The sequence below is a fragment of the Triplophysa rosa genome, linkage group LG17 (assembly GCF_024868665.1).
Source record: "Triplophysa rosa linkage group LG17, Trosa_1v2, whole genome shotgun sequence".
Classification (NCBI taxonomy): Eukaryota; Metazoa; Chordata; class Actinopteri; order Cypriniformes; family Nemacheilidae; genus Triplophysa; species Triplophysa rosa.
This window is the reverse complement of record NC_079906.1, coordinates 12,355,752-12,376,814: the sequence shown is the minus strand read 5'-3', so window position 1 is coordinate 12,376,814 and position 21,063 is coordinate 12,355,752. Positions and strand designations below refer to the sequence as shown.

Genomic DNA, 21,063 nt, shown 5'->3' with positions numbered 1-21,063 from the left:
GTTTTATTTTACGGTGATGAAAAATGCTGGACAAATCCTAAAAGAGTTTGTCCTAAACTGCATTTATTTATTTATTCATTTATTTATTAGATATTATTTATTATAATGATCTTGCTTGGTCTATAAACACCATGCACTGTGCTGTGTTTTACCTTTCTGTGTTTTTCTTATTTGCTCCTGTAAAGCTGCTTTGGAACAATGCACATTGTGAAAAGCGCTATATAAATAAAATTGAATTGAATTGAATTTGTGATTACAAAAACGGATGAGTAAAGAAGCAATAGAAGACAGTCAAGCCACTTTCCCAATGATCACTATAACAAAAACAGAATAGACTCATTTTGATATTAGAACAAAGAGTTTTATTCCACACTATAAACTGGGACATTTTTTTAACAAGCTGGTTAAACCCCCACACTCTGACAACCGCCCCCCACCCTCACCCCTTTAAAACGGCATGAGCAGGTTTTGTGGCAGTTCATTACACTCATCACTCTGCTACAAATATGACATTTGTGTGTCTGTCACGTATCCTGAATATTTGCCCACCAACTCCAAAATCACCAACACAACTGAAACCGCCGAAACCTCCTTTACTTACAAACAACGTTATTGCTCCGATAAATAAAACTAATCTACAAAGAAAAAAGACAACACAACGGAGAGATTCCCAGATGCCGGTGTACTGAAACGGCAGGTTTCCAAAAAATAATTTCTCTGTATTTATTATTTATTTATTGTATTTGGTGAAAACTCTTTGTTTGCCCTGTGTCGTTTCTGACTGCGCATGCAGAAGAGACTACCCTTTTTGGTTTAATCAGAGCGTCTCTCCTCCACGCCAGAAAGCGACACAAACACAAACCCATGCACCACTATATTCATTCAGCATTTAGCATATCATGTTTTAGACAATCACAAACAGTTCGACGGAAGGAAAAAGCTGTAAAAATACAAAAAAAGTGACCAAATAGTATCATTCAGGACAACAGAGTCCAACGAAATAAGTAAAATAGCACCGTTGTTACAAAGGTCAGAGGTCATGGGTTATGAAACGAGGGAAGGTCAGTTATACAGCAAGGAGAAGGGATGGAGGAAGGGTGTTAGGAGAGCGTTTCACTTCCGGCGGCCCGTGTTGATTGTGCTGCAGGTCACACACATGTAATCTTCCTCAGCGGCGAGTTCTGCTGACACCCCCACACATATCATATGGAACCACTGGTTACAGCAGTCGCACTGCACCCAGTTCACCTGCAACAGAGAGGGAACATAGTCAAAACCCATTTGATCACACAAACACACACACGTACTTGTTACATTCACTCACTTCTTCTCCTTCTGGCTGGAGGCAGCTCTCGGCCGGACACAGAGTCATATCTTCCTCCGAGTCTTCTGATTGAGAAACATCTGACGCTGAGAGCGACGCTGCTTTCCTCTCTCTCCTCTTCTCTGTGCCTATTCGCTGCTTCTTGCTTTTAGGCTTCATCCCTCTATCCCTGATCTCGGTCTCGTCTCTGTTCATTCGTCGCTTGGCTTTCTTTTCTGCTGCGGTGATTGCATCTCTCTGCAGACGAGAGAGGGAAAAAGAACAGATTTATATTTTGCTCTTGATCAGTTCAATAAGCCTTCAAGGAACAGTTCACCCAAAAAAGGAAAATCCTGGTTTCGTTTACTCACCATCAAGTTCTTCCAAATATGTATAAATGTTTTTATTCTAATGAACAGAGAGAAAAATATCTGGAAGAATGCTTGTAACCAGTTTTTGGTCACCATTGACTACCATAGTAGGAAAAATTGCTTTATACATTTCTTTGTTCTATTGAACAAAAAGAAGATATTTTGAAGAAAAGCAAACAGTTCTGGGGCACTTTTGACTACCTTTGTCATTTTCCCACTATGGTAGTCAATGGTGACCAAGAACTGTTTGGTTACAAGCATTCTTCCAAATATCTTTCTCTGTGTTCATCAGAATGAAGAAATGTATACAGATTTGGAACAACTTGAGGGGTGAGTAAATGATGACAGAATTTTATTTTTGGGTGAACTATCCCGTTAAGGTAGGTAAGTAAGGAGGTTACCTTTGTCTGTGGTGAGGAGGAGTGTTTTTGAGTGAGGTAGGCTGTGTGTTCTGTGTGGGGAGTGATTATGGTCGGGGGGCCGGACAGCAGAAGTCTGTAGAGCTGTTGAGTTTCGGGTAGAGAAACCTGCAGAAGCAAGCCCTCCACCATAAGCTCCTCGAACTCCTTACTGAGACCTGGAACACACACAGAAGTAGCACTTAAAAAACAATCTTCAACTCTGGATCTCTGGAAATATGACAGTGTGTATTTATGTGAGAATAATACAGACCCTGGAGAGGGATACATCGCTGCTCTGTGTAAAACACAGTCTGATCCTGCCCAGAAACGCTCCAGTCCTGACACCGGAATGGAGACCCACATAACTGCTACAACAACAGCAAAAATGACTCTTAATTGATTGGAACACACAGTCAACACATCTGAAATTATTTTAAATAACAGCAAAAACAAATCTTTACGATTCTCACCCCTTCCAAAAAAAAGGACATTACACTGCTTACAGTACTTTGTTTGAGTGATATAATATCTGACCTTCCTGTTGTGCCCTGTGGTCCGATGAACGCCGTGTGGAGGTGAAGCTCCTCTGCACTCCTGAGAAACGTTGTGAGATTCGATGAGCCCTCGCGCTCGCCGTTGCCAACTGACAGCACGTTCGATCATGTAACGTATTGCATCACCCTCTGGGAGCCGCACACGAATTCGCTGTAGGGATGATAAGAGGGACGTGATCTTGTCCAGGGGGGGCTTCGTCGACCGCAGGCATAACGGACACAGCCACGGTTCTGTGGCGCGGGGATCAGCTGGCCTGCGCACGCACACGCTGTGGAAAGCATCTCGACACAGCTCACACTGTAACATGGCACCCATAGCCGGCTGCTGACACATGCACACTTTGAGAGCGACGCAGTCCGCTGTAGGGAGGAGCTTCGATTCGTTAGCTGCACGAAGAGAGCAAAGCGACTCCAATTCTTTTAAACGCACTTCAGCCAGAGTAAACATCTAAAAAAAGAAAAATATGGAGTAAGAAGATGTATTTTGCATTGTCAGAAGTATTTGTGTTGCGTACTATGTAGTGCACTCACAGCAGAAGCAGAGTCTTTGCTGTCTGTAAGTGCTCTCTCCACATCACTCATGCTGTCTAGCTTCACAAGCTTCTTTTTCCCTGATGATCCACACTCGCCTTTAGCCTTCTTCATTTTCTTTTTTAAAGAGCTGCCCGCTTCCCATCTGGGACATAACACCTGCATAGGAGATAAAAAACATTAATTTAACTCAAAAACAACAACTTATTTATAATAAAGTTAAAAACAGTACGTAATCTCTATATAGCTCATAAAGACCTAACAAGTCAATACTGCTTGCCGACCACTAAACTACTATTAAAACTATTAGCCAACACTGGAACACTGAAATAACTCATATTAAAGGTCCAATGTATGAAATTTATCTGCATCTAGCAGTGAGGTTGCAAATTGCAACCAACGGATCACTCCACCCCTCCCTTTCGAAGCACTACGGTGGCTGACACAGAACTAAGATGACGTAGATGGCGTATTTACGAAACGTGCTCTGTAGAGAAGTTTGTCTGTTTAGTGCAACTGTAGAAACAACACGGCGAATTCCATGCAAGGGGACCCACAGTGTATGTAGATAGAAATAGCTCATTCTAAGGTAATAAAAACATAACGCTTCATTATGTAAGGTCTTATACACCTCTGAAGACATAGTTATGTATATTATATTGGATTTCTGTAAATATATCCTCCAAAATATTACACATTGGACCTTATAAACTCTTACAGTTAAAACAATCCACCCAAAAATATTAAGTGATATCAAACCTGGCATGCAAGCATGAATAAGATATGATTTATGTTCGTAAAAAACTTTTCATTGCACTTTTATAGTATGCTTTCAGTTTGATGTTCCATGAATGAAAGTAAGTCATACCGGTTTGAATTGACGTAAACAACAACAAAGGCTTAACAAATCTTTATTGCTGGATAAATGATCATTTGTCCAGTCTTACCTCCAATAAAGTGAAGGGGGAGTTTTTGAGGAGGAAGGTTTTGGCCGCCGACTCCTTCCAGCTCTGCACCTCTGAGACCAGAAGCTCCAGTTGTTCCAGAGGCTCCAGTCGCACTGGGATAGCATGAGCCCTCAGAACCATATCAGAGAGCGAGCCGAGAACTGGAATCTGACCTCCCACCTGCCAACACAAACACAAAACATAAACGTTCACATTACCTGACAGGAATATCACTGACCAGTTGTGTACAGTATAGTGTACAGTGTTCATACTTTCTATAATGCGGAGTGCAGCTGTAAATGTGTACCTGTAAATCATCAGCTTCTTGGAGCCATTCTTTAGCCCTGTTGACTGTGTCCTGCAGCAGGAGGCAGTTTGGCAGGTATGCAGGAACTCCACCCACCTCAGTCAGCTGGGAACAGAGCGTTTCCAAACTTTCTGGAGGCCTTAAAAAGAAAACATTCATATTAACGAACACAATTTGGATAATTATAGAATCATTCTTGTGCTGCCCTCTGCAGGTACTCAACATGCACTGCCTGTAGTGAACTAGACTCACTGAATGACCGAATGTCCATATTGTGCTAAACTGGTGCAAATCCTGAGCTGATGCACGTGTGAACATCTCTATTGTTAACACGTTCATACTTTGCATTAGCCCCTCAAGTTTGAATTGAAAAGACTGTGACACTGGCATAGATTTGTATTTGCCTTCTAAATGCTGCCCTCACCTGGCTTTGAGCAGTGCTTGCGCTTTTTCCTCCAGTTCCTCCGAGATCGTGAGCAGTTCCTGCAGGCAAGCCATCGTGCGTTCGATTGAAGGGTGCGGCGTCAATCCGACCCCTCGATCGATCAGCCGACGCATGTTATCCAAAGAGAGACCACATGGGTTGGTCACCGGATCTTCTGCCTGCCGAACCTCAGCCACCCAGCGCGTCTGCTCCAAACGCTCCCGTAACAGCGGCAGTTCCGGAAGAACCACATCAAACTGAGAGCCCTCCTCCAGCAATGACTCGATCTCGCTGACGGCATCTGCGCTAACTTCATCAGACAGAAGCTTCTCAGTGTGCTGCTGGAAATCCTCGATGTTGTTCAGCAGCTCCTGAACGAGAGACAAATAGTTAATGGCTTGTATTATATGAGGTAAATCTGCATAAGATGTATATAAATGATCTCGGGCTAATGTTCTGGCAAAGTGTCAGTTCTGCGTTTCATCTTTTATGTTCTTGTTCGTGTGTTTAAGTCACCTTCAGAAGCGGTGCCTGCGTAAGGCTGCAGGGAAGGTTATAAAGCTGGCGAACAAATGACCTCATTTCCTCCACGGAGAGCTGATTAGGAGATTTTCCTCCACCTGTGCGGTACCTACAGGCAGATGACAAAGTACAGACATAAACACATAGAAATTTGTAAAATCCACATGTGTCTCAACCAAACCAAAACACTGTTAGCAAAAAGATGAAGCCCAGCACACCAAGTAGAAATAAATATTTATGTGTGCTTTGTATGCGATTTGTAACCTTGTATGTGAGTGTATCTGTACCTAGTCTGTCTCTTGCCGTTTAGCAGTTGCTGGGCAACAGACGAGCATTTCTCAGCATCTTGAGTGACCAGTCTTAGCTGACGTAACAGATCGTTCTCTGGAAAAGATTTCTCATCTGACTCCTCCAGAAGGGTGCGAAACACTGTGACATCTACAGTGAAAGAGAGTGGGATCAGTGAGACCAAACACAGCTCATATTCCTAAACTGGACTGAAGAAGTCCAGATGAACAAAACCTCAGCTAATGTGTCTGAATATGTTCAGATGGAAACTCACTGCGTTTCTTGTCTAGTTTGGCTTCCATGACTTCTGTAACTCTCAATGCCCATTCGTCGTAAGACTCCGCCCTCTGTCTCACAGCGTTCATCATGGGGTAAAGGTCGTCCAGTGTAAAACGGTAACTGTGTGGTTGAATATTACACAGATTGAGACTTTCACCATAAGTTCTCTTAAGAACACTATATTTTCTACATTTCACTTTCCACCCCGAACACCCTGATCAGAAAGGAATCAAATGTGCAGACTCACTTGAGTGTGTAGTTGGAGGTGGGGCAGGAGCAGAGGTCGTGGGTGTGGTGCAGACACACCTGGACTCCTGGTCTGCAGGGACAGGTGAGAGCAGACAGGTAACAGGTGGTGCGACACTTCACGCACTGTCTCTCATCATCTGCCAACAAGTCATATTTGAACAATTCACAGTTGGCCACCCCCTGGAGACAGATGGGTTAACAAAAATCAAGTAGAGAAAACAACATACATATATTTCATTCTGTAGAATCAGACATTGCCAGCATCTCTATCAAAATGTTTCAGATTCAGGTTTTTTAAGTTGCCACTGATGTGTCTTCCACACTCACCAGCTTCCGGACTTTGTCACGCTGCTCTCTCTCCTCTTTGATCATGAGCTGCATGTCCTTCTGTGCGGCTGACGCCAGGACCACGTCCAGGCTGTCGGCCTTCATGGCCATATTACACACCATCTCATCATGAGAGAACACACAGTACCGATGCAGCAGACGGTAGTGATCCACACACTGACGGCCCAGTCCCATCTGATCACACCAGAATAACATAAAACAGCAGAAACAGATTAGAGAACAACGCTATCACAGGATAACATGTAAATATCCATCTGAACAACGCTCTTAATTAGAGACCAAGCCAAGAAAATTACAGTATTATCAATCAGTTTGACAAAGGAATTCAGGCTAATTGTGGAACAGCTCACCCAATCCACTGTGCAAAAGTTCACAGCTTCTGCAAAGTTAAAGCCCTGATTGAAGCCGCTGTGATAGGCTCTTGGGAAAGTGATGACGAACTCTCCCGCACACTGATTGGTTCTGTAAATCTGAACGTGAAGGAAAGTGTTTCAGAAGACATATACAAAACTTCTTCCACATGTATGCATTTAAGCGTTAAATAAAATGTGAGTAAAATAAATACATTGAAATAAAAAACAGGAAAATAAAACATTTAGCGCGTGTGAGCTCATAATGTTACTCACTGGTACTCCGTGGGCCATGAGAGTATTAGGGTTCATGATTGTGACGAGCTGGTGGAGGAGGTCTGGCTGAGATTCAAAGAGTTCTGGAGCAAGTTTCTTCATCACTGCTTCCAGCTGGTTAGCAGCAAAACCAGGAGCACCATACCAGGTCTTAGGTTCACCCCTAACACACACACAAGCACAAGCAGAAACACACAATCAGGGTCTCTGTCATTGCATATTACCCCCAAACCTTTCACCTTCACTGAAATAACAAATACTAACTGTATTACAAGCCTTACTACAAACATAAAATGCTTATTACCAATGCAGGTAGTTGATGGAGTAGCTCCAGTGGTCCTCAATGTGCCAGCAGAAAGAAGAGAAGCACATGCCCACATAGAGCCATGGCAGGGTCATGCCACAGATATCTGAGGTGACGTGGGTCAGCACTGATGGTGTCATCATGGCCATGTTATTCAGGTTCCACCCGCAGTGAATGTATTTCTACAACCAATGACAGCACAAATTAATATCATCAATGATGAGAGAACCAATAAACTCCACAATGCAGTCTATAGAATCTATTTCCTCTAAACTTGTCAGATGCACAGAACAGTATTTGTACAGACACAGGAAGTACAACTTATCGATTTAACATCTTAAAGGGCTCATATGGCGCAAATACGTGTTTTTCTGTGTCTTTGGTGTGTTATAAGTTGCCAATGCATGTATTAGACACGTAAAATGCAAAAATGAAAGTGTCGTATGGAGCGAAAATTGTGCCTAAACTTAAACAAATCCAGCGTTTTGCAAACAAACGCAACCTTTTTTGCAAAAGAATCTAAACTCTGAAACAAACACAAAGCGTTTTACAAATACATAATGCAATTCGAGAGAAAATGCAAAGGTGTAACATATAAATGTACTTTGTTTTAAGTCTCACCTTTTTAAGAGATTCTCTCAGCTTGATTTTCTCACAAATGTGACGTCCAGATTTTCTCACAAATGTGACGTCCAGATTTTCTCACAAATGTGATCGTACAGATTTTCTCACAAATGTGACCGTGCAGATTTTCTCACAAATGTGACGTCCAGATTTTCTCACAAATGTGACGTCCAGATTTTCTCACAAATGTGACGTCCAGATTTTCTCACAAATGTGACCATGCAGATTTTCTCACAAATGTGATCGTCCAGATTTTCTCACAAATGTGATCGTCCAGATTTTATCACAAATGTGACCGTCCAGATTTTCTCACAAATGTGACCTTACAGATTTTCTCAGTTATGCAACTTCTCCCAAAACAGCAGATAGTTCAATTGTTTGACTTATATTACTGTTTTTTTGTGCTGGTTTATTTTATTGCAAAAATTGCCCAAATAGCTTGAAATAGCCAAAAAAATAGCAGCATTCATTTTAAACCTAAATAGGCTAATGGCAACCAAACAAAGCCGACGACTGACTGAAACAACTGCCACGACGATTTATTTGCTTTTCCATCTTTTATAGCCTAGAAAGCTCTCTACTTTAATGCCATAGTGTTTAGACATAATGTTAAATACTTTTTATCTATGAGTTGTTATGTATAAAAGTCAAACATATGCATCAGTGCAACTTTCATGCAGAAAAATCACTAAAAACAGAGTCGCATCTCAGAAAGAGCGCAAAATACTATACTGAAATCTTACAAAAAATTGACATATAAAAATATAAATAAATATAAATCAGGCCCGGTTCCTGCCAGGTGCAGAAGTGTGGACTAGCAGATATCCTGGGTGGGGATATACCCAAACCACACAGACAGTATAGCTGCAGACAAAATTAAGAGTCCATTTAAAAAGTATTTTCCTCTTTTTCTGATAAGAATGTGATTTGGTAAAATGATCATTTTTGTTTATTTCTTTGAACTTTTGACAACATTTCTCCCAAATTTCATATAATATATTTTTATTTATTTGGAGAAAATGAACTGGTGAAAGCAGGTGAAAACAGAAAAGATGATCTGCATTTTTAAAACAGAAACACAGCAAAAACAAGTTCATATTTAGTTTTAAGCAACACAAAACTAAGAAAACGTTAGAAAACGTAAAAAAATGTTTTATGAAATAACCCTTTTTTTTTTAAATTAGTTTGTTATCGTGCTCAGTCACTCTTGAGGTTTGCTTTTGTTGGAATTCAACAAACACTGCAGTATATGACTGCAATAAATGCAGGATTTAAATGATTTATTTCTATATAAATATAAAAAACAGACAACATGTCATTGATGTTTTACACCTTAAATAAAGCGGTTATGTAAACTGGACATAAATAGAAGCCTACAAAATAAAGCAGGCTAAGAACATTCCCCATCACTGAACGATCACTGATTTCTGTTTTTTTTTTTTTTAATGAATTGAATGAATTAATCTGATTACACTGCACAATGAACTTTACATCGTGTCTGCTGTTTTTTATGTGGTATCGTGAGCGCGCATCGCTCCTAAACTGAACTATTTTGCACATTTTTTCACTACCACCTGCAGCGTGAATTGGGGTGTTTGAGATGGAGAGAAACAGATTTATTTCTGAAGCGGGAGCTTCGGAAGATGGAGCTTTCAGTCATTACTGAAAGTCAATAGGTTAAAATCTAGCAAGCAAATAATAGCTGTTTGTTAACAGCACAAAATAAGACCGCAAAAACGAAGAAATGAATCTGATTTTACTGCACAATTAATTTGACATGCTTAATTTTACATATGTGCAGTGCGTCTAAAATTCCTTTGCACAGTATTTTGCTTCCACCTGTAGCTTGTAGCATGCTTCTGTGTTACAAACTAAAGCCAGAGCAGTGAAGTGAAGAGTGACGTTGCTTTCAACCAATAGAAAATACAACAATTTTTGGTGTTATTTTTTGATTCTCATTGGGTGGGCAAGACAGATGTTTAGGGGGATTCAGCCCACCCCTGCCCATGCCTAGAGCAAGCCCTGATATAAACACAAAATTATGTCAAAATTCCCTTATAAGAAAGTATCCTTGAAAAAGTAGTTTGTTTTGTGAACATAAACAGTTGGGAAACAAGAACGAGAGAATGAGATGGGGTGGAAGGGGTGACAACATTGCAAATGCATCCAGTTTGTTGTATGTTATTTGTATATTAAAACCAATGCATAATTCATTATTTATAATTAAGAACAGCAACTGATTATTATTAATAGTTTCAATAAATTTCATGAGACTAACTGAATAAAACTTGATGAATGAAATTAATTCAGTTTCTGGCACTGGCAAGGGTGGCACGCAAGGAAATGTTCATAGCTTCTTCCTATAGAAACTAATTCCCAATAGCACCACCTGCTGTTGCACATGCATTTGTGAGAAAATCTGCACGATCACATTTGTGAGAAAATCTGGACAATCACATTTGTGAGAAAATCTGCACGGTCACATTTGTGAGAAAATCTGCACGATCACATTTGTGAGAAAATCTGCACGGTCACATTTGTGAGAAAATCTGGACGATCACATTTGTGAGAAAATCTGCACGGTCACATTTGTGAGAAAATCAAGCTGAGAGAATCTCATAAAAAGGTGAGACTTAAACACAGTACATTTATATGTTACACCTTTGCATTTTCTCTCGAATTGCATTATGTATTTGTAAAACGCTTTCTGTTTGTTTCAGAGTTTAGTTTCATTTGCAAAAAAGGTTGCGTTTGTTTGCAAAACGCTGGATTTTGTTTGTTAAGTTTAGGCACAATTTTCGCTCCATAGTGTCGGAACAAAAGATGCATTCTATCTAAAAGCAAATGCTCACCCAGACCTGTTTGAAACGTCTCGTGTAACCACATCCCCACAAATCTACGTCAGTTCGTGGTATGAGTTGACTAAGACCTTGTATTAGTCAACTCATACCATGAACTGACGTTGATTTGTGGGGGTGTATACGCAAGTAAGGTGGGCGTAACTGTCAGTACAATTGATTTGGAACCTGATGTTCCAAATATGGTAATAGGCGTTACATTTCCATCACATGCTTGAAGTATTCGACCAATCACTACACACTGGTTAACTGGCCAATCATAGCACACCTCGCTTTTCAGAGCGATGAGCTTTGTAAAAAGTCTGCGCATTTCAGAGAGGCGGGGCAAAGAGGAGATACTACAAACATACACGGTATGTGGAAAATACAGCTTTTTTTAACATTAAATCGTGTATACATATTGCATTACATCTAAAACAAACGATTATATTTCTTTTTAGCCGTGTCATATGATCCCTTTAAAATTCCTGATATTCTGTTTGTACCTCATCATGCGGCGCAACCTTAAACTTTCCGCCGTTGATTGGAAAACCGCTTCCGAATTCTTTCGAGGCGATGTCAGCGCCATATTCCACTGTCACATCCTCTTCAATGGTGCCGACCAATCGCCAAAACTCTTTTTCAACAAGCTCGGTGGGCACCATCTGAAACACACCAAAATTAAAGCTTTTAATTTATATTGAGGCCAATTCTGTAATTGTAAATCTACTATGCATGAGTCTCAGGGGTACATACATGAACAGGCATGTTGAAATAGTCTGACTTGAAGGAGTCAGCCATTTCCCCAAATGCTTTCAGAGAATAGTCCCTGTACGCTTGCTCGAAGCCAAATGCCTCCTGAGGTTTACCGCACTCCTGCAGAAACACACAAATAATGATTCAAACGTCTGAAACAAAGCCTGGACTGGTTCAGCTTCTGTTTTTCTTCCCTTTAAACGATGAACACGCATTGTTAGTTTTCTCCACATCTGTTCAACTCACCTGAGTCAGACATTTAGGGCACCTCCAATCCCCTTTAGGAACATCGCAGAGGGGCGGGATCAAGCAGAAGGTGTGGTAACTGTCATCACAACCGTCGCATAGCAACAACCTATCTTCATCGTTTCCTTTTCCACACACTAAACACACATACATGTCCACCTACAAAGAGAGAGAGAAAGAGTACTGCAATATTGTGCCACATTTGTGTATGCCATGCTTTTAAAATGACATCTGAATTATTGACAGCAGCAGAACAATTAGGCTAATGCATTTTCAAATATTTTGACACTAGTCACTAGTTTACACTCTCATTTAAATGTAAACCAACTATCTTTACATTAATATCCCATCAGGACATTTATTTTACGCATTTGACTGTGACCAGGTCCCAACCAGAAGCAAAGTTAAAACCATATGTGTTTATTTTATTTTTAGCATTAACACCACAACCAAAACCAGCACTTTAGACATCATTACTTAAGAATATATAGTCATTACAGTACATTTGAATAAGATCAACAGAATCTGTGTGTTCCCAGAGTTCTGACGGCATCTGATTTACATGTGACAGAACACCTTTTGAATATGAGAGAGAGAGAGAGAAAACTTACTATGTTTCTGACAGGAGGAAGTGGGATGATTTTCTTGTAGCGTGATTTGGTTTTCTCTGGCTCAGGAATCGGCTCTTTTATCTCAACAGGTTCCTGCTTCACCTGTATAGGGATCTCCTTCTCTAAAACACACATTTGTACACATTTTTGTACTATAAATACACTGACTAACAAAGCTATTTGAATCGCGTGTTTGGTTGACTGCAGATATTCAGAGCAGGTGAGTCATGTGAGGTTAGAGACAGAGGAAGCTGCTTACCTGGTTCAGGCTTGGCAACGAAAGAACCCATCCTCCTCCTGAGATTGGGCCTGTTGTCACACCCTTCACCTTCCTCTGATTTAACACAAGCAGACTAAAACAGAAAAAACACACCAGTCAATGAGCCTAAAGAAAAGTGTTATATGTTGACTTTCACTGGAGAATAGAGTTTGTGTTTTTTGTAACACTTACCTCTGTTTTCATCCTCTTGGCTCTTCTAGCAGGTGCGCCGCTCGTGTCACTGGGTGGCATATGAATGTTTTGCCTCTGCAGTAGGTCGTGGGGTTTGTACTCTTTGTCTCCGCTGCCACTGACATCATCAAGTGATGGTTTCTGCACACACTGAAGAGAAACAAGCAAAAACATTTTTTATCCTTTATTGCTTTTATGCAAAATGAGCGTTTGATTTAATTAATCGGTTTAATCAATTATCAAATTATTTTTCAGATTAATTTGAACATTTTAGTTAAATAGTTTACACAGAAACATAAATTTTGCCTAATTTTTGCATCAAAGCATCATTTGCATCATGACATCAAAGCAGAATGACTTTCTATTGTTATACACAAGAGAACTCTCTTCTACAGTGGGAATGAGATTTAGCAGAAAAGACTATTTTCATCTTAAAATGATGTATATTTTAGTCCGTACCTTTTACATTTTTTTGTGAGAAGTGCGATTTAACAGTAATTTGTGTTTGTTTACACAATAAAAATGTAGTAAAAAACTGAAACATTTTATTGTTACGTTTTTAAAAGGTTTCATATACACACAACACCGTTGTCAAAATGATCTACATTTACTTGGATTCACAAAAATAAGTAAAAATCTTTGAGACCTGTTTTCAAAGCTTTCTGTTTCAGTCCCCCATTATTTAAACAAATGGCCAAAATGCACAAAACGTTTCCAGTCTTTTAATTGAAAACGTCGTGTAAACAGCCTCGTATATTCAGAGCGGTCTTTAAACACTAATTTTTTTCAAGATTTCAAGCCCCTGAAAAGGCTCACTTTAGGGTCACTTCTGGGTTCTCCACACTTGACCAGGAAAGCTAAAACTTCACATTGTAAAAAACACCCTCTAACATCTACCCCACTATTACTGGTTTCCACAAACACAAGCGCTAATGGGTAAATTAAAAACCGCCGCAACTGCGCGTGTGAGTCCAGGCAGGAAAATCTTTAGCACTCCAGTTAAACCTGGATGATGCCTGCCTCCACTACCAGATTACAGATTAGCACAGAGACACTGAGAGAGAGGCTATAGAGGGAGGAGACAGAACAGCTGGAGGTGTAAAGAGATTAGCGTGAACAGAAAGCAGGTCACAGCTCCGTGGGTTGAGGGGAGGAGTGGGAGGGGGAAGGGAGGAAGAAAGGATGTGGCAGAACTCAAAGAAGAAAAAAACAGAGTGAAGAGTGAAAACAGAGAGTGAAACAAAGACGAGAGTAGTATGTGGAGAATGAAAGCAACAGTTTCTCTGCAAAACAGTTGTGGGGGTTTGTTTGGGTCAGGAAAGGTTAAATGCTGTCAGTCACAAAAACACCAGAAACCAATGAGTTTCCATTTGTCGCAAATAAAAAAGTGCATGAAAACAAATCTCTGTGGGGTTAAACCAACAAATTTGCAAAAGCAGCAAAAGGAAAAATGTTTGTTTAAAAAACAAACATCATAAAGAAATAAAGAATCTGAAAAAATAAAACACAAAAAGCGCCACGAGTATGACAGATACCACATATTTTACATGTTACAATTCCCAATCTTTATATTTTAGTCTGCAGGACTATGGCAAGTATTGAGGCCCACAGCAACGATTTGAATGACACAATGACATCACATCCTGTCCAGTATTACAGTTCTGATTAGGTAATGGGGAAGGTTGAAACATACCTCCTCCATCACAGGAGGTGCCCCAAAACGTGCCAGTTTGGCTGCGAGTTCAGGAGCCTGATGTAGAAAAGAGCACTACATATTATAGAGAAATTTGCAGTGACCTTTGGGTCAAAGGTCACTGACATCTCTAACAGAGATGTCAAGCAGTCAGTCATTGGAAAGAAAGTTATTGGTTAGGCTCTAAATTTATGCTCATATTTAATTTCTTGCATATGATACTTTTTATTTTTCATTGTTATTTCAAATAATGTCGAAATGACAGGAGGAGGCTTCAAAATGACCCTATTGACGTCTTCATCTGTGGAAGGAAGCAGCCTAAAGTGTGTATTAAAGGGTTAAGCTCACAAGATGAATTAAACTCACAAGATGAATTAAAGGGATACTTCACCCAAAAATAACAATTCTATCATCATTTACTCACCTTCAGATTGTTCCAAACCTGTACAAATTTCTTTGTTCTGCTGAAGACACAGGAAGATATTTGGAAGAATCAAGAATCAGATCTCATCCACCATTGACTCTCGTAGTATTAGTTTAACCTACTATGGCAGTAAATGGGGGATGAGTTCTGACATTCTTACAGATTTCTTCTCGTGTGTTGTGTTGAGCAAAACAAAGAAATTCATACAGGTTTGGAGCAATCTGAAGGTGAGTAAAGGATGACATAATTTTCATGTTTGGGTGAAGTATCCCTTTGAAGATAATAATATACTGTCTCTAAAGACAAAGTCCTTAGTAGTTGCTGTGACACAAACAGCATTAATACTGCTAAGCGATTAGCAGTGAGAATGTAATAAAACACACTTGATAACAACAGCCGCTACATTCATCAACGCCAGCATACGTTATAAAACCATCTGCCCAGTCCTAATAATGCACAACCTACTACTGCCAAGCCTGAAGGCCCAGCCTTTATGTAATCTGACCCCAACCCAATCCATCTTTATTCATACACATGCCGTGAACTCCTGCCTTGCTCCTGAAAGCTTTGTGCAGAGTGTGTGATATGTTTATGTAGAATTTACCAGCAGGTTTGCTCCAGACTGGAAAAGGTTGTACGGGTACAAGACCCGTTCGTAATGGGCTCGCAGGTGTGACCCCACAGCTTTTCCAGGTGCAAAACCCATTGTCATGGCGATCTTTGTCCACCTCCTCTCTCTACAAACAATATCAAATCCCCCCTCATCTGCGACCAGCTGAAAACAGAAAAACGAAATCAGGAGAGTATTAATGATACCTGTGCCATGCAAATAATAAACATTCAGCATCGTAATTTCTCTGGGTTTATGGGTAAATAACCCAACGGTGACATGAATTACTCTGTGAGATGCACAGAAATGAGTAACAGGTTTCAGATCTTCATATTAACAGGGTTCTTACACAATACGTAACAAAATAAAATACGGTTGAATTGCTTTGTGGATCAGTGTAATACAGTGAAACATACTGTCATTACACAAACTCACTCACTTTGTTGAGCTGATACAGGTCGAGAATTTTCCTCTCTACGTGGGGAATTTTGAGCATGCATCCTTGCAGTTCCCAAAACTTGGCAATCTGGTCCAAAAAGTTGAGTTTAACTCTGGTTTGAGCCTGGGGGTTGGGAAAGGGAGAAAGATGGGGGAAAGCAGAATGGAAAAAAAGAATCAGCAATATTATGAATAAAGGTGTTAATTATTAAGTATCTCAGAGGTGGTGCCGATTAATATTAGACATCTCAAAAGACCAAATTCTGCTGACAAAAGTGCAAAACACTGACCATTGACCTTACGGCACACACACGCACACACACATTTTCAGCTCAATGTTTATTTACCTCTAGTTCATTGAGTCTCTGGATTCGAGGAGTAAAATGAAGTCTGTCAACGTCGCATGCAAATGGAGGTTGCCAGTCCTAAACACACAAAGCAAAATCTACATAACCAACATGAACATTTCTTTTATTTTTAGTAAGCAATGATTTGATTTTAGAGTTTTTAATTCATTTCATTATGCAACATCGTCCAGCAAAATAAAACCAGTACTGTGGGCCTGTGTGAATTACGTTGTACAGACTACATTCTTGTGCCTTACACCCAGTTAAATGTTTCACATAAAACAAACTTCATTTTTGTCAACAGCAAATCCACACAACAGACTCGGTCCTATAGCTCATTACCACCGAAGTCACCAACACCAAAACCTATGACCAAAGAGGTTTATGCCCATTTTTATCTTTAGTTTTCTTACTCATAAGCTTACAGGCGCAGTCAAACATGGTCCTTTTGAATAGATGGGGGCCATTTCTTTTGTTTTGAGACAAGACTTTAATACTGAGACTATTTGGGCCTTGTTAAAGATGGTCTATAAGCACTGTTACTGAACTATATGAACCATCTTAGTGTGACTTTCACTTAGATTTATCTTGTCTTTAAAACATTCATTTAAATCCAATGTTGAAGACAAAAGTGTGCAAACTTTATTGGTGCTGTGTGGTTTACAGATTCATGAACGTGTGTCTGCTTAACCAAATGTTTTTTTTAAGCGAGTTAAAAGTCACATCTTCACCCACACATTCAGGTCAGCCTGGTGTAGATGGCTAAACAGTGGAACTGGGGGTTTTGTTCAGTTCAGCTGGCCTATCTAATAAAGCCTTTTTTGTCTGGGTTCAGCTCATTGTCTTTGTTGCATGTGGTCATGGGAAGCTGTGCATCCATGTACTGAAGACATGGTGTTTACTACCATGTTTAAAGAGGTAAAAAATGCAACTGTGTCTTCAGACATGAAATTAACATTTTGATTACAGAGATCAGACACCCACAAACATGAGTCAGAATTTTCCTCAAGATTTTCCTTAACTTATTTTAGCTCCTCACAAAATGGACCCTCTCAAAACCATTTCTTGTGGTCCCACTGGATCAGACATGTCTGCATTTATTCATAATGTGTAATAATCACGCAATTATATAATAAATCAGCATCACTGCTTTTGAGAAAACTAACACAACTTTACAGTTCTTTGATCTAATCAGCTTTAACCTGACTAGGCAGCACAAAAAAATGAATCAAGAGTATTTTTTTATGAGATATTCAAAGCCAAAGACATCACACCCTGGCTTTGAGTATGTGCAAATATCCAGCAGCATAGATGGTGGAGATAATTGTTTACGCACATACTGTACGTACACATTTCTATTTGTCAAAATGTAACACGACAGTTCACAATCTAGATTTTATTTCAAATACACATAAGCTATGAACTAAAGGTGCATGCTGTGTGTATTATGTTTATATTCTGAATGCTGTTTAGGCAGCAGTTAGAGAAAGACACAAAATGGCCAGATGGTTCATTCACTCCAAAGCTCGCAACATGGAGGACGCGCCCGGCCAGGAGATTGCATCCATCCTTTGGGTTCGTCCATAGAACATGGATCGAACCGAGCGTATATGAACACTTTTACATTGTGTAATGTTTTAAAACGCGTCAGGACCCAGGGCGCAAATAGATTTGCGTAGTCTTTGTGGTAAATAGCAAGAGCCCATATGAAATAATTTTCATCACTTTAAGCCTTCGAGATCTTGTGAGGGATTTAAAAAAACTCACGAATATTGCCGTATGGATACTAACAACGTCAATACTGCGACATTTTCGTCTTGTAATCTTGTTTGAGATATTGTAGCCGTTAATCATCGCTTGTTTAATGTAATTACAGTTTCCCTTCTTCTGCGACCTCGTGTGTGAATCGCGTCACGTAGCTGCGAGTTTAATAGCTAGATTCATAGAAGAAACCTAATTCACTCATCTAACACAGAACCAAAACCAGAACCAACGAGTTTAAAGGCCCTTCATTTCTGCTCGAGAGCGCTGGCAGAAACCAAAACGGTCACGTTCTTGACAGATGTATAGCCTACTTAAGATAAAATTTTCAATAAATAAGAAAACCCGTCTGTTATAACATTTACAAATTATTTTCCGTCTAATGTCCATAAACAATACAAAATAATAGAACAGCCTATTACATTAACATATTATCTGATAAACCTGTAATGTAAAGACGTAATCAGAATCACTGTAATTTATTAAACTGGGTCAGATTTGTTCAGGAGTAACTTAATCTGTTCCGATTCAGGTTGACCCCGTTGGTGTGAACCGCGTGCCATTTTACAATAACGACATTAAACCTACGAATTACATTAACCGCACAGCACCTCTCTTTTGGTCAAGAGAATGCATTTGACATGAATACAATATATTATATTTATATCATTACATCATTTAAGTTTTATTAACATCATATGTTAATATATAAAATGTAATAAAGACAGAGCCATTTTCAAAATGTAAAGTTGTGTTGAGGTGAAAATGAAAGGAAAGGTTATTTCCGCATTGGCAGGTATATCCTTGTGCGTTGATGCTTTTTTATTTATATGAACATATTAAGCCATTCTTGTAGGTGAACGCCTTATTATCATTATATGATATGAGTGGGTTTTCAGCTAGAGTACGTCAATTAAACGTCAATACCCAAGATGCCGAAACGACATGAGCACTAATTTAATATAATTATTGGAATTTATACGATTAGAACAATATATAACCAATAAACACAAACTTAACATTTAACTAAACTGTAACTCTGACGTTTACTTTAATATTAGAACCGAACCGAACCAGGCCATACTACACACACAGCGCCATACAGAGACGTTTTCCCGTTTAATCTCATACATCCACGACGTTTGCGGATCCAGAGCACAATTATATTTCCCATGGGTCAGAAAAGGTCGTGCACAGACCCGGCAGGGGTAAGAAAGTTGGACTGATATAGCAAGGCTAAAGCAGCACACAAAGCGGTTCGGCAGTGCTGTCACTGCGCCGCCATGTTGGGACATTTCCCTTTAAACCGAACTCAGAATCACTCCGCAGACCTGGCCCGGTCCAGCCGGTCCGATCAGACCGTGCGGACAGCACTCACCGGCGGCGGTCGAACCTTGCAGATCCCGGTTTTCTCGGCGATGGGTCGGATTTTATTGATAAACGCGAAAGGGTCTGCAAATTCCTCCCAAGTGGGCTCGAAAACCGGGCACTCCGGCGGTGGGGTAAACTCGGCCGGGCCCCGCTGGGTCATCTCACAGGTCCGGTTCCGGAGCGAAGCGGAGCAGAAACGAGTCGCTCAGCGAAACGGAGACAAAACTTCCTGAGATCTGCAACACGGTCTGTCCGCCTGTTATTCCCCCAGTCCGGCTAACTTGAACAACACGAACAATCAACACGCACATCCACACTCACCGTGACGTGACTGCTCTTAGGTTGAGAGCACATCCGCTCAAAAATCTAGACACGAAGCACACATGTCCACCCACTTCAAGCTGTGTGTAAACATTTTAATGTGAAAATTTGACCACGGCGTTTACAGATGTGTCACTCTGTAAATACAGTTTTTTTTTAATCGTTGCATAACGACAACACCTCCTAGTGACTCTTATTCCTTTCCACTCTTTTTTCGTAGACATTTGTACACGAGCTCCAACTATTCAACTTCTATACAGCACCCTATTTGCTATGATGCTACTATATATAAAAAAGGAAGAAATTAGTTCGTTATATATACCAGCCAATATCCAAGGGTCAGAGTTAAAGCAGTCATTCACATGGAGTCAATCGTAGAACTGTCTATATTCAACGTCAATCAAATGCACTAGTGAATTATCGATGCGTAAAGGGCACAAGACTATGAATAAACGTTTAACTCACCCACAATTTATTTCAGAAACATTATGTGTGTATTTCTTTACATTCACTTCTAATGAACAGCACGCGTTCAGTGTTTACCTCCGCGTAAGAATACGTGCAGGTGACAGCTGATAGTGGCCGGGACTTCTTCTTTAAATAGACTTATGGCGGCTGCTCATTGGACAGCCAGCGTGACGGATTACACGGGGAGGGGATTTGTAGTAAAGCCCTTTAAAAACTGTATGTAAAAAATATTTTTATCATGTCGTCATAAATGGCACGACTAATACAATTTTACACACAGCTCATTTTGAAAGAATCAATAAGACATTAATAAAATACTTTGGTGCACAACACCATTTTTATTGGTATAAAAATTCTGTCATTTTCAATTAAACATTTTAGGGACAACAATCTATTGGTGGGTAAAATGTAGCAGGGAAATTGTTGTAATTTTATCTTGGTCTATAATTGTGTAAAGAATAAAAATGCAAGTGTGAGCAAAACAAGTTTCCCTACACAACAAAAAACGCTTTCTTTGCTGTAAACAGTGAAATACAAAAATATACACACACACAATGCTACAGAAGCAGAAATATAGATTATGTAAATTAAGAAATATAGACAATGTACTATGTTTATATGTGCGAATGTACAATATTGACTTGTGCGAAG

The 21,063-nt window shown here is 39.9% G+C and overlaps 1 protein-coding gene across 3 annotated transcripts; it reads right to left on the bottom strand.

Annotated features, from left to right (window-relative positions):
• Positions 1-345: 345 nt before the first annotated feature.
• On the bottom strand, positions 346-19,977 carry kdm5bb (lysine (K)-specific demethylase 5Bb). Of its 3 annotated transcripts, none has more exons than XM_057356257.1 (28): positions 19,631-19,977; positions 16,492-16,569; positions 16,146-16,268; positions 15,701-15,871; positions 14,673-14,729; positions 12,980-13,129; positions 12,788-12,881; positions 12,529-12,650; positions 11,918-12,076; positions 11,672-11,791; positions 11,422-11,580; positions 7,455-7,636; positions 7,151-7,313; positions 6,875-6,994; positions 6,504-6,698; positions 6,175-6,356; positions 5,923-6,047; positions 5,648-5,798; positions 5,355-5,469; positions 4,839-5,209; positions 4,415-4,553; positions 4,108-4,287; positions 3,161-3,319; positions 2,610-3,077; positions 2,347-2,443; positions 2,076-2,251; positions 1,325-1,561; positions 346-1,248 (listed from the first exon to the last, which is right to left on the bottom strand). In XM_057356257.1, exons 1-28 carry the CDS (start codon positions 19,781-19,783, stop codon positions 1,114-1,116), a joined length of 4,581 nt encoding a protein of 1,526 aa, XP_057212240.1. In that variant the 5' UTR covers positions 19,784-19,977; the 3' UTR covers positions 346-1,113. The 3 variants fall into 3 exon arrangements, with proteins under 3 accessions (XP_057212240.1, XP_057212241.1, XP_057212242.1); XM_057356258.1 differs by having other exon boundaries at positions 2,347-2,440; XM_057356259.1 differs by lacking the exon at positions 14,673-14,729.
• Between the last annotated feature and the right edge of the window lie 1,086 nt (positions 19,978-21,063).

Excerpts from the sequence above, each read along its gene's own strand:
- kdm5bb (XM_057356257.1), bottom strand. The coding sequence starts at position 19,783 with ATGACCCAGCGGGGCCCGGCCGAGTTTACCCCACCGCCGGAGTGCCCG. Across the intron at positions 14,730-15,700 it reads AGTCTGGAGCAAACCTGCTG|GCTCCTGAACTCGCAGCCAA; the intron begins GTAAATTCTACA and ends TTTCTACATCAG. Across the intron at positions 6,699-6,874 it reads ACTTTTGCACAGTGGATTGG|ATGGGACTGGGCCGTCAGTG; the intron begins GTGAGCTGTTCC and ends TGGTGTGATCAG.